Raw genomic sequence first — 14505 nt, forward strand, 5'->3', positions numbered from 1 at the left:
TTTATTTGTAATATATTTGGACAAACAGACAATGTTGCCATATTCAGTAGCGAAGTCTAAATTTTTCAGAATAAGAGTTATGAGTTATCTACTGGGCATCTTATCTCTTCAACGAGTTCGGTAACCCTCCTTTTTTATTTCTGAAATCATTATCTCACAGCGGTATGTTACAGCCATTTCCAGGACTAAAATATGTAAATAAGTTAACATTCCCATTTTTTTTTTCAAAACGGGGGGTCCAGGACAGAGTGGAAAGGGGGAGGAGTCCTCTGTCCAGTAATTTAGGGGTCAGCGGTATCGGCATAGTGGATGTAGAAAGTCAACATGTCCGTGTGTTGGTTGTTAAGTAGGCTGCGAGTAATGTGTTGTGTTTGATTTGTGTCATCGAAAGTTTTACATTGTCAACTTGGTGTCAAAGTTGATGAAAACACGCCTAAAGTCAGGTAACGTCAAGTTGTTTTGTGATTTAGCGTTTGAAAGTGAACAGTTGAAGTTGTTGTTTCACTCGTTCCCGCCGTTTATGTTCTTTAGAGCTTGTGCCTTCGAAAACTGTTAGTGTGCGTTTTTCTCACAGCGGCAGCACAGGTCGGGTTTCCTTTTGCTCAATAGGCCTTATGCATGATAACGTCATATGCTCAAAATTCGCCACCAAGCCTCGTTTACACGAATTATTCTCAAACCTCTACCACCTTCATCCAGTTTTCACGCGGGTATTCTTTTCGTCTTTGCTGCTTTGGGAATTCGCTAATGGAAAAATATTCAACTTTGTATTGGAAAGCGAGGCTTGGTGGTGAAACTAGCCTGTCTGACGTAAAACATGCATAAGGACTATAACAGGAAGGACTGGATGAAAGAGAAACCTTGGACTGTTCCGTTTTAGATTACGTGGATTATTGTACAGTTACGGGCTGGTTTTAGGTGAAAGCCGAGTGTAAATATGACGTTCAAAGCGGGGATTGCAAAAAACAGTGGAAGAATCCAAGCCTATGTATGCCCTCAAAGATGAAGAGACTGATTAATCCCACACACCATAACACTGGCAGTTGAATGATTTTCCAAATACTGGCGACATTTTCAGCATTAGCTTTAAAATTGTGAAGAGAGTCGATTGAATGAGTCAGACGAGTCGATCGACCAGCTCACGCAAAAATTCCATGACACGGACAAATTAAGCATTAATTATGCATATTGACACATCGCTTCCGATTGAACTATAAACAATAGAAGTGATTTTGCTTGCGTCATAGCTTGTACATGCACCGTACCATGAAGCAGTCCCTTTAAACTTATTGATTTCCTTCTGTTGGGAATCTTTGACATCTTTGTAGGTTTTAAGTTCGGTGGCCTGATCGTCTGTACGCGCCGAAGCTTCTTCTTATGATTTCTCAACACTGCTGACATAATATTTTGTGACGAAAAAGGCGAAAGATTCAAAGTCAAGAAAAGCGGGAGGCTGGCGTGAATCGGGATTAAAGGGTACAGGGCGGAGAGAAGATTACACCCACCCCTCCCGCTCTGTGCTGGAACCCCTTCTGGACAAGAAGGAAATGATAAACTCTTCACACATTTTGGTCTCTGGAAATGGGTTAGTGATTATTTGATGATGTGAAGAAATGGTGACGTCCTTATGATCTCAGCAAAATATTTTGATGAATTTTCACTCATTGTCACTCGTAGTTACTAGTGGTCGCTCATTAGTGGTCACTAGTGGACTTTCGTGGTTACTCAATGTCACTCGTGTGTACTTTTAGACACGATCTACGTCGACTGCCGCTTGGATGAACTATCTCCTCCACTCTGTTGTCGTTATGATAGGTCGTCGTTGAGCTCATGGACTTACTTTCCTTTAATTTACTGCTTTAGTTTAACGATGTAGTGCATATCAATGGACGAAAAACGACTCCGGCGATGCGTGACACTTTGTTGATAATGTTAGGACTGATATTCTAGACAATAAATATCATCAGTGTAAGGAAAAACCTTTCTCACTGGGTTTTTTTTTTTTTTGGGAGGGGGGGGCTGGGAGGAGTCGATCATATTACCGTATTATATTTTTTATTTATTACAGTATTATATTTTTATTTTTATTTTTAGTATTTGTAATAACATAAATGAGTTTCAAACACTTTCTAAAACATAGGAAGAATTGTTTTTGGCGCGCCTATAACTGATTGTGCTGTTTTCTACTATGCATTCTTATAAACCTTGTTGTTTTTACCTCCTAGAAATCCTCGCGATTTACTCACAGAAGCTATCAAAGTCGACATTAACCATAAATATATCGACAAAATAACCCTTTCCTTGTTGGCCTCAGGATTCAGAAAAGTACCTGACAATAGCAAGAATTATGCCGCATTTTTACCGTGCCCACTTGGAACGTTTACTTCCTCTACTTCAAAAGGAAAACAAGGATGCATGGAATGCCCTCCAGGTATCCTAAATGCTTCTTGACGACTGGCGGGTTTCTATGGTTTTTGTTTTGATTTTGTAAACATTTTCTTTAGACAAAGGCATCTTTTGAGAAAACATTCAAGAAACAAAAACAATGTTTGGATTTATTCCCAGCCCTTTTAAAAAACATGACAGATACATGATGACGTTAATAGAATAGTCCTTTACAAGGCAAAGTTCATAGGGGTTACCTATGATCGACTAGTATCCTGTACAGGGGGGAGAGCCGGAATGCTGTCTTCTACACTTAGTCCCTTTAAGCAACAGAAACCGAAATTAAAAGCCAGGACTGCTGAACCAATTTATTTTACAATCCACTGGATTGAAACAGACTTTAACCATAACCGTTAAAAATTGGTTAGTAATGAGCTGTACGAGCAATCGAACATGGACTCTATAACGATAATTTATTTGTTAGATAGTTTACTGAATCTATTCCTCCATCTTTTAAGGTATGATTGTCCGCCTGTCTGTCTGTCTGTCTCTATATGTCTTCTGTCCATCTGTCTGTCTTTTTGTCTATCTATACTCCGAAAGTCGTTTGTATAGAGATCGTTGAATGCCCAGTGTAACTTGTCATGAGAAAGCATGGTTCTGTGACTATTAGTATTAACATGGCGAGTAACGCATTTGCAACCATTGAATACAAAGGCAACACATGATAGCTAAGTTGTGGGAAAACAAATAAATCCTCAAAAGTAGCAGAGGCTAGGACGTTTTTATAAGATATCGCGAGTAAGATAAGTGTATTGAACAAACTGTGCCTGATGTGCAATCGAAGTCTCTGCGAAGTGCGCAGCTGGTATCTCACAACTTAAACTAACAATTATTAGATGACGTCAGTTAGAATAATCAGAATAATCAAGGTCGCAGCTTTAGCTTTTGCCCTTTGGATATCAAAATCTTTTTTTCCGAATAATTTATTGCTCAGCGAAAGTTTATAATAAAATGAAACTTTTATTTTCTCAGGTGGTTTTTATTCTGACACTCTGGCTCACGTGGGCGAAGGCTGCAAGAGATGTCCAAATGGTTCTTATGTTCTATATGACCAAACACCAGGAAAATCAGTCCTAGATTGCAAAACTTGTCCTGAAGGTAACAACCTCGTGGGTACATATTATTGGCGGCAGGAGATCTGTATCGAAATGAAAAAAATTGTCCGAGGTCTTGAGTATACGCCTTTCGAGACAGTAAAGGCAGAGTTTACTCGATACGGACCGACAAAAGCCTACAAATGTTTTTTGTTTTCGTTTCTTTGCAACAAATATTTGTTAAGAATAGAAAACTAAAAACATAGTGCCGCAAAATCTTTAATTGTATACGCATGCATTTAATGTTGAGTCAATCGGTGAACTTCCGTAAGCTGAGAGTGGAGAATAATCTGTTTGCTCTGCATGAATTTTAATTCTCTCAGTCTTATTGAAAATAAAGGTTGGTTCTCCTATGATCGCCCCGATCGTTTCTATTGCATCGATCGTTTGCAAATACTAAGACGATTGTTGGCGATCGTAGCGATTGGTAGCGATCGGGATTCTCATATGATCGTCCCGATCGCCTGGTATGAGCAAAGACCTACGAAAAACAATCATGTAAGCCATAGATCCAGCACAATGGCAGCCTTCAATGAAAGAGCAAAACTCAAGGCCTCCTATCTTCTCAGTTATTGCAGTTTTACGGCGAAGAAAGAAGCTAGAAGGATAGAACACGGGCGATCCAAGCGATCGTGATCGCGCCAATGGCCGCAGACGATTGCTAACGATTGCAATGTTCTCCTATAATCGCCCCGATCGCAAGTAAACCTTTTTGAAGTGACAGAGGCGATAGAAAAGATCGGGGCAATTATATAAGAACCAGGCTTAAATTGATAGTCTTGCTAACATGAACTGCACTGGAAAATTAGCCGCGTTATTAGAGCCTGGTCAAATTCAGATATTCCAGATCCAGTATCGCTAAGATGCTTGAAAAAATAAATAGCAATAACTTTATGAGTATTGCCCAAAATAATTGATAACATAACTTTGGTGACCTTCGTTTAGGTTGTCAAAACGTCAGTGACCAACGACACACCCGTCCATTTTGAATATAGACTGCGTTTTTACATTCTTACAGTTTTTGGTGCACAATTGGTGGTAAAACAGCTGGCCACATCACTAGTACTTGATCAAGGTCTTCTTTCCACGGTGTACGATGAAAATATAACCTGAAAATATTTGAAATAATTGCCTCTCTGAAATAATCATTCCTCACCCCTACTACCTCCCTTGAAAACTCGCTCCCTCATTTTTTACCTCCACTTTTTATGACCAACTGGCTAAGGAATAACTCAAGCTCTGAGAGGGTATTAAAAAAAAACTAGGCAGACACCAGCCTGGGCTCAGTGAACTGGATGGCATGTGATTCTGTTATAATTAAATGGAGTAGGAAAACAAAATATTTATGACACATTTTCCAATGATTTGTTTTTGAAATAAACGCCACCTTGATTAACCGACTCCCCCAAAATAATTGTCCCCTTTTGGTGCAAAGAATAAAATAAGTACATAGAGCTCTGAAAATGTTCCAAAAAGAATGCCTCACTTTCTGTTTTGTTCCAATATTTTAATCGTTATCGAATCATGAAATTCAAGAGCTGCAAGCATTCCTTTGTATTTTATTGCACAATAGAAACTGAACTCTGAACTCTGATTTCCTATTCTTTGGATATATTTTGTATTTTGTTTTAAGTAACTGCTATGTTTACTACTATTCTTGTTGTTATTTTAGATCTTGTTAGCTATTATTTTTGAATTTTGATTTATATAGCGTTACGGTTGCCCAGATACTAGGGTTATTCTTTGTGCAATGTTATATGAAGTCGTCTGAAATTTAAAATTCTTAACAGCATATGGCTACCAACTGACGAGGTCTTCTGACGAAACTAGTTTTTGTAGTCGCGTATATTCATTAAGTGTGTTGAAAGTAAATGCAAATGAGATTTTCCCATATCATTATGATGTTCAGTAATACTTTCTTGGCTTCGGCGAACAGAACTTCACAAATTAAAGACAAAATGATTAATTAAGTAATGTTTAATAAATGAGCAGCAGTGTTTTATCAAGTTTAAAACACGAGGCGCAGCCGAGTGTTTTAAACTTGATAAAACAGGAACTGCCAATTTATTGAACGCCGGCTTTAAAATCTTCTGATGTAGATCAACTCATTTTTGAACTAAAATTTAGATGTTGGGTTATTTTGGCCTAGAAAATTCGACGCAAAGTTGAGCCGTGTCTTTATCAGATATAAAGACACTCATTAAACATTAATTTCTTTTGTATTTTCTTTATGAATTATTAATGAGTTTTTGAATAGCTATTCCGTGCCAATATTGTGTTTAAGTCAAAAGAAATAATCGGCTTTTGTGTTTCGGCGAATTTTGATGACTTGGCCAGAAATTAGTAAGTCACGTTTATATAGTTCATAAACATTTTTGACATTTTTGTGAAGTTTAATGATGACTCACATAACCCATAAAAGAATATTGCTTGTTAGTTGTTGCTCATTGTAGATATTTGGCTATTAAAAACAGAACGAAACGTGTACCTTAGGACCGGGTGAAGAGCAGATATCAAATCTGGCGGTTTAAATAAATAATTGTTCTTTGATTGTAATAACCATAGAATATAACCCAGTAAGCTTTATTTTTAGAAGTTTTTTTTTCTTGTGGAACTGAGTCAGCTAGTTGTCATATACATAAATTGGTGAAAACTGGGCATTCTTGCATGTGGTCCTATACCTTGAAGGTAATTGACTATTTTAACCTAATTATTAACTCGTGATGTCCAGCAATTTGAGCTGTATCACCTGCTAACTGATTCTGTCTGCTTTACTCTTGGGCACATTTTTTTTAAAATCTCCCGTGCAGTTCGCTAAAATAGAACATTTTTAACACGACAAAAAAAAACGAGAGAGAGAAAAAAAAAGGGTTAAAGATTTCTTTCCTGTTTTTTTGATTTATATTTTGTCAAAAGTATTGGTTCTACGAAACTATTTACACGTAAACTGTTCAAAACTTTTACAGCTCGCACGCATAGAATAGCGTTATTCCTCTGTTGTGTCTTTCCCAAATCGCACTGCTCTAACAAATGTTCAAAATGCTCTACTACTGGAACTAATAGTCAACGTGTAAAAGTTTAGTGTGGCAACCTTAACACTACTTTAACTGATTCATCAACAGGAACAGAAACAGACTTTTTTGCTGGGTATCGCGCTTGTCAGTGCTTGGAAGGTTTTTATCGAACCAATATGTTCGCCGAATGTCAGAAATGTGGACAAGGTGGACTGTTATGCCAAGATGATTATGCTTCTTTGAAAACTGGTTACTGGTGGCAATGGCGTAATGACACATACAAACAGCGATACAGAGATTTTATTAAAAATCTCTTGGCATCCTCGCCTGCGTTGGATGAATTTTCCATACAATTTCCTTATCCGATTCCAATGCCTTACAGATGCCAAGTTGAAGAATCTTGTAAGGGTGGATTGGATTCACCCTGTGAGAATGGGTACGAAGGTTCAGTGTGCGGAGTTTGTAGTTCAGGATACTATAAGCAGCAGCACACGTGCACACAATGTCCATCAAAGAAGTTGATAGCGGGACAGTTGTCGATCATTGCCGCCATTTTACTGATCATCGTTGCCCTTTTGGTGTGGAAGTCCAAAAGAAATACTGACAAAAAGTACCGAGGACGATTCCTAATAGATATGTTTTTCTCCAAACTTAAGATCGTAATCGGCTTTTATCAGGTTACCAATGGCTTAGTGGAAGCGTTCTCTTACATCAAATGGCCAGGTTCCCTGGAAGTTATCGCCAAATATTCAGGCATACTCCAGATGAATTTACTTCAGATAACACCTGCACACTGCCTCTTCCCGGGATTGCACGTGGATGTCTTTGGAGAACTCTGTCTGATTATGTCAATAAATATCGCGGTCATTGCAGTTTCTGGAGTCGTTTACGGTGTGCGTAAGTTGATCATATCAAGACATCGAAGCCTGGGTGACAAGGAAAAGTCAAAAAGAATCTCACAGGCAAAAGAGCTTGTGTACAGAAACTTGTTTTTCTTCATGTTTGTCACCTATTTGAGCACGTGTTCCAAAACAGCTAGTGTCATGCCTTTCACTTGCTGGAAACTTTGTAGAGATGACAAAGAAGATTTGTGTAACGAGTACCTCAAAGCAGATAACAGCATACGATGCCAAGGGCCAAAGTTCAACCAACTGCTTATCGTGGCATACATCTCGACTGCATACATCCTTACCTTACCTGTTGCCTCATTTATCGCCCTTTGGAGGAAACGCAGATTGCTATCAACCTCCTCGGACAGTGAGATAGGTAGAAGCACAGAAATGATCACAGGATTGAGGTTTCTCTTTGAAAACTACAAAGCACGTTCATGGTACTGGGAACTGGTTGAAATGTCTCGTAAAGTAATCATTACGTCTGGTCTTATTCTCGTGGGACAAGAGAGCAGATCCTACATTGGCTTGGCATGGGTCGTCGCTGGTATGTACGGAATGCTTTTCTGTTGGTTCAAGCCCATACAAGATGCCTTCGAGAACAGGTTGATGTCAACTTCTCTCGCCGTTACTGTTGTCAACTTGGGTATTGGAGCTGTGAGTAGAATTCCAGCGGAGAATATACCAAACCCGATCGACCGATACACAGACGCAGTGATCATGAAGATATTGATAGTTGGAGCCAATGCTTTGGTGATTGGCCTTATTGTTGGTAAGAACCGTCAGAGTGCATATGTAAGATGGTTTATTTTTTATTTGCTTGATCAGCATTTGACTGGAGCATCGAAAAAAATCAAAAGTGTTTTCTATTACCACGTTTAAGCCGTCTAGCAATTCCATTCTGGGATGGGTCCAAAACCGCACAAAGTGAGGATCTGGGACTAGAGGACGCATGTATTCAAATAAGAACGTCTTCGAGAATGTAACCAAACAAACAGAACGGAATTGTGATCTGAACTGAGAATGTGTATTTCGACAAATATTTTCGTCCAAATTATGTCTGGAACAAATCTTTTCCGTTTTGACGTCAGGGCACGAATAGCCATAGCATGGCTACAAAACAGTGTAGAAAATTATTTCTATTTGTTTTCGATGTTCACATCTGGATCCATGTAAATTCGATCAAGCAAATAATTAGTAAATATCTGTCATATACACTTTAAAAGATAAAAAAAATACTTGCCTTGTAGCTCCGAAATGATTTCTTGATTTAATATTTAGTTGATTGCTCCTTGAATATCGCAAGTTAGCAGTAGCTTTTTTACTTAAAAAAATGACAAAGCCAGTTTTTCCTCAGTGGTGCTAATTGCTCTCCTTCGCTTTTTTCGGCTCTTTGTTTTAGACCCTTGATTGGTAGATAACATTCTCAAGATTATTAAGCACCTGGAAATGAACATGCCACGGATCGGTGATAAAACTGCAGCTGAGCTTTGTATTGCATTTCACTTTGCAATGAATGTCTAAGCGCAACGATGATTGGGGATCTGTCAACGAAAGCCACCGCTCGACAGAAAAGTGGACAATATAATTCAAAAAATTGCGATACTTTAAACAATTCAGTGGAGGAGGTGGCAAAAGGATTAACAATGATAGGCTAAATTTATATCTGCCAAATGAAATGCAAACATACAGAGCTCAGCTGACGATCCGTGGCATGTTCATTTCCAGGTCCTAAATAGTCTTGAATAAGTTTGAAGTTTAAATAACTTACTGGAACACCAAAATTTCCAAAGCGCTTCTAAATGTAAGAAGAGAAGTGGCTTTTCTGACAAGCCAAATTCGACGACTTTCACCGAGACTGCACACACGAAACTAGTAAGGCAAATGGTATATATGATGGATATCTGATTCAAAAAATAGAAGAAAAAAAACAAAAACACTCGCGGGAGTATATGCGATTTCAGCAGTATCAGGTCGTTTCGCCCGATGTCTCATTCGCCGGAAGACGTTTCTCCCGATCTCAGAGTCGATTCGCCCGAAGAAAAAGTCGATTCGCCCGGACCAAGAGTCATGTTTTGTTGGCTTACCTTAAACAAACAAATAGTATTTAACGTTTCCTAATCTATGGCGATGAATCGTTGAGTTCAATTTATTACGCGTTTATTATAAACAAATGCTGCCCATGGATACATCTATTTATCACGCCGCCTATAGACACTTCGATTTATGACGCGTTTCTTGCAAACAAACTCTGTTCTTAGATACAACCGTTATTCGTATTCAATTTTTGGTGTCTGTAGTAAATATAACCGTCTTAGTTTGGATATGTTAATCAGAACAGTTTAATCAGTTTGTTTGCAAGAAACGCGTAATAAATAAAAGTGTCTATAGGCGGCGTGATAAATAGATGTATCCAGGCAGCATTTGTTTACAATAAACGCGTGATAAATGGAACTCAACGATTAACTGGCATCGCCTAAAATTAAGAAACGTTTAATGCTATATGTTTGTTTAAGGTAAGCCAACAAAACATACTTGATTAACAAGGATTTTATAAGTCTGCGCGAATCGACTCGTAGTCTGGGAGAATCGACTCTTGGTCCGGGCGAATCGACTTTGAGATCGGGCAAAACGACCGCAATTCGTTTCAGGCACCGGTTTACCTTATTATAGGAAATTAACGCTCCGCTAAATTAAGATCTTTGAAATTAACGCGACTTTAATTAACGCGAATCGGAGGGAGAGTTTCTCTAAATAAATACAATTAACGCGAGGGACGAAGCAATTTTTAAAAATTAAGCAAAATAATGCTATTTTTTATGTCACTAAAGATATTTTGGCTGCTATACCGCTCTTCTGAAAGCAAGAATAAACTTGAAATATTGCAGATGACCTATCTTAAAGACTTTTACACTGTAAAGGCCTGGCCAAACGGATACGCAAGTCAACGCAAGTTTTCAACTTGCATCCACTTGCGTCTCCGTTTGGCCAAGACTTGCGTGCACTTGCGTTGACTTGCGATGGCTTGCGTTCGCTTTGGTCGGGATCAAATTTGCACGCAAGTCAACGCAAGCTTCTCACCGTTTGGCCACCCAACGCAAGTCTTGCTGTTTGCTTCAATTACTGAATTGTAGCACGCGCAGTAGCATTTAAATGGCTTTTTTGGTTTGGTTGGTTCGGTTGGTTATTTAAAGGTAACTGTTCCCGCTGATGCACTGGCGAATTTCGCAGCCATATCGAGAAACAATTGGAACGTTCGAGATCTTATTAACACAGAAACGATTCCAACGAGAAATGCCGAATGTCGGCAGCCTATTCGTGCAGTAAAACAAGTGTTGGTATTTCTATAGTCCACGTGAACATGCAGGATTTACTTCAGTATAAAGCTGTATAAAACGCCACGTTGAAAAAAAACAAACCGAGTCTGTTGTGTTTTACTGTGTTTTGATTATGTACACGAATAACAAAATCACCGACTCACTTATACACCAATTGGCATAGTAAGTATCACGCTTCGCTGAAACCACAAAAACCCGGTAGATTAAAAAAATTCACGAGTATTATATAATTCAAAATTAACGTACCATAAATATGTTCCTCTTTATTTGCTTATAAATTTTGCTAGGAGTTTCCAATCTTTTTAGCTGGTATTAAGCTTTCAAACAACTGGAGCGATCTTAGCATTACTGTAACAACTGACGAAATACACAAGCACGATATTTTGAATCGAAAATTCGACTGTCAACTGTGCAGCAATGTCTGGAGAGCCGATTTCGTTGGCACTTTCTCACATAAAATCTTGGATAATTTGAACTTATTGATATTAATAAGAAAAAAAGTCTATCTTAGTGTTTTAGAAAACGAATTCGCGTTTTTTATTGAGAAAAATATATTTTTTAAAGTGCCACTATCTCGTGATCGTTTGTTTTGTTCGTCCTTGAATTTAAAGCTTTACTAAACTTGTACATTTGTTATTTCGATTGCAAAAAAATGGGAGGAATCGGTTAAAGTTTTCATGCCCAAGTTTCGATTCAGAAAAGAGCAAGTCCGCTCCAAAAAATACCGTCGGGCCACCTTAATGTAGATGTTATTAGGACGATCAGTGTTTGACATAATAAAAACTTAACGTATTTTCTTCTTTTAGTTCAATACTTAGTGTTCTTGTATCAGTACATCCAGGAATGGCGCAAAAATCCACATTGGTCCTTTTCTTGCTGTCTGGCTTTACTTCTCCCTCTTAACGACTTGCAAGGAGAAATTCGTGGTATGGCTGGCACGAACGTCCTTAACACCCAGCTACAAACAGGAGAATTCGAACAGCCTACTATTGCCACTGCTGTGAATGATAGTGGGGCATTGAGTGTCGAACTTAGTGGCGGTGAAGGAGATCATGGCGATGATAATCCAAATGGGTTGAAGAGACGAAACTGTAAAGTCGCTAAGTTCAGCAAAACAAAATGTGATCAAAAGACACAAACAGAACTATCTACGCTTTCAGCCAGGCTGATCGAGGTGCAAGAGTCATTTGTGGGCAATCATAAAAGATACCCGTAAGTATAAAGGGCACTTACAAGAATTTTAAGGTAGCTATATCACAGGTATTACATCTTAGAAACGTATAAACGAAACGTTTTTAAAATTATATTACAATCTTTTCCATTTTTTTTTTCAGTGTAATTATTAAATTTGAGCATCTTTCTTTCCCATTGGGAAGTGTTCCTTTTAGTTAATAGAAGTGCATTACAGTACGTTGCTTAAGATACATTACTTGCAGTCAACACATCAATATGCTTTCTAAATGGCTTGACGTCACATCACATCACAATACATTGCATAGTGAATATTTCAAATTCGACAGTTTCCGCGAGAACAGAACGAACGAGCGAGCGTAGCGAGCGAGTGAGTTCGTTATTCTTCACAGCAAGAGAATAAAAATTGTACAAGCGAACTAACCATGAAGTAAGTTTTTATTATATGAGAACTGAAATCACAGGTAGCCCAAGCTCCTAAAGGAGCCGTCAACATATAGACCACATATGACATTGCGTAATAACGTTATTATAAGGGTTTGTATGGGAATTTACCGATCGTAAAAAATAATTCAAAATAGAGGGAAAATATCCAATAAAATCGACTTACCTATCCTCTTCTATGCATATGTTGTGTTTCTATGCCGTTTGGGGGCGATTTGAAGCCATTTCAGTGGGTTTTAGGTTCGCTGGTTTCATATAGAGAGAAAACCAGCGAACCTAAAACCCACTGAAATGGCTTCAAATCGCCCCCAAACGGCATAGAAACACAACATATGCATAGAAGAGGATAGGTAAGTCGATTTTATTGGATATTTTTCCTCTATTTTGAATTATTTTTTACGATCGGTAAATTCCCATACAAACCCTTATAATAACGTTATTACGCAATGTCATATGTGGTCTATATGTTGACGGCTCCTTTAGGAGCTTGGGCTACCTGTGCTGAAATATTACCAATTTGAGAGGAAAAAATTAATTACAGCTGTAGGCCGTGGGAGGTATGCATAACAAAAAAATAATGTTCAGTGTAGTTATAACGGTTATATTTATAACATACGATTTTTTCACTACCATATCTTTGGTCTTTAAAGAGAGACGATTTTTATTACAGGTTCTTTTCATCAGGAGGCGTCGTGGCCTGTGGTTTGGGCGCTGGACTTGTAATCCAGAGGCCCCGGGTTCAAATCCTCCTCCCTGCCACTAGATCGATTTGTGTTCCGTCGTCCCGAATTTAACTTCTCCACGCTTTGTAAATAGCCAACTGTTTAGCCTCCTGCCAGTTTGGATTTTTTAACAAGATATTGTTTGATTTATAATATTTGTTTATTTATTGACAGTGTCCCCAATAAGCACAGCAGTGCTAAATACACTGACACTTAAATAAAGTGATTTATTTATGTTTTATTTAATGAGTAAATCTCAGTACTTGTAAAATAAACGTTTTACCAAATACAAATTAAATAGCATCGATCCAAAGGTAGAACTAGTTTTGTTCACTACTGACCCTAGGACTCTTAAAAATATCACAATTGTTCATTTTTAGACCTGGGCGCTCTGAACAAGAAAAGCCATCAGTTGAGAAAGAGATTGCTGTATCAACGAAGAAGAATGTGAACACTGCAAATGAGGCTGAGACGGTGAACAAGTGACTGCTATCACAGACGTGTGCGTGATCAGTGTCTGGAATTCAAATTATATTTACTCTCTTATATCACTAGTTCCTTTTTTAGTATTGAGTTAGGTTCAACATGGCAATGTAACAGTACACTATTTAAAGGAATGCGATTTAGAAATAGTATTTTAGAAGCAAAAATTGTATTACTAGAATTGTACATCTTCATTCCACTATATAAAACAAAACACGACGAAAGCTCCTCATAAAGATCAAATACTTCAGTTAGCGAACCACATGACCTAGGAACTTTTCTGTAAAGACTACAAACAGTTAAATACGTCTGCCAGACGTTTGAAAATTTTGTTTGAAATCTCATGCCTGTATAACTCATGATAATACCTATTTTGTTACTTTAGTTGACTGTTATAGCCATTTTGACAAAGCTAGACCATTTTATTTAGGTTTCCATTAATTTAAATTTTTTCTTTTGACTTTTGACTTTTCGAAGTGATGCTCATGATACTGCCCCTTTAAATTTCATTTTTTGACGCTGAAAATGACTACTCCTCAACATTTGCGCCTAATATTTACAAGCTCCAACATCAGTTATACTGCATGTATTCGGCAGTATTGTATTTACTTACCTTATTGTTGACGACTATATGGTCGGGCTAACAATGTAATTTCTATTTATCGTTCTTTTGTTTCATTATCATTTTGGACGCAAACGAATAATGACAAAATAAATCTATTAACCATTTTAGTTAATATTTATATTTCTAACAACCCGGCCATCGTTATATTAAGATATTTATTCCTTATCATGATATTCTAGTCACATTTTGCTTGTTTGTTTTGTTAACGTACGTTCGCGTAAGGCGGAAGCTAGAAAACGTATATATAATATTTACC

General features: G+C 37.9%; 1 protein-coding gene across 1 annotated transcript in view; it reads left to right on the forward strand.

The window, feature by feature from the left end:
• LOC144634437 (uncharacterized) overlaps positions 1-14294 on the forward strand; it is a 55070-nt gene extending 40776 nt beyond the window's left edge. The window contains exons 12-16 of the mRNA XM_078493388.1: positions 2226-2431; positions 3421-3546; positions 6665-8218; positions 11591-11996; positions 13522-14294. Coding sequence (XP_078349514.1) covers positions 2226-2431; positions 3421-3546; positions 6665-8218; positions 11591-11996; positions 13522-13627 — 2398 coding nt within the window. The 3' untranslated portion in view covers positions 13628-14294. The remainder of the gene's footprint in view (positions 1-2225; positions 2432-3420; positions 3547-6664; positions 8219-11590; positions 11997-13521) is intronic.
• Positions 14295-14505: the final 211 nt, after the last annotated feature.

Source organism: Oculina patagonica, chromosome 13 (assembly GCF_052425735.1).
Source record: "Oculina patagonica isolate OP01 chromosome 13, crgOcupat, whole genome shotgun sequence".
NCBI lineage: Eukaryota > Metazoa > Cnidaria > Anthozoa > Scleractinia > Oculinidae > Oculina > Oculina patagonica.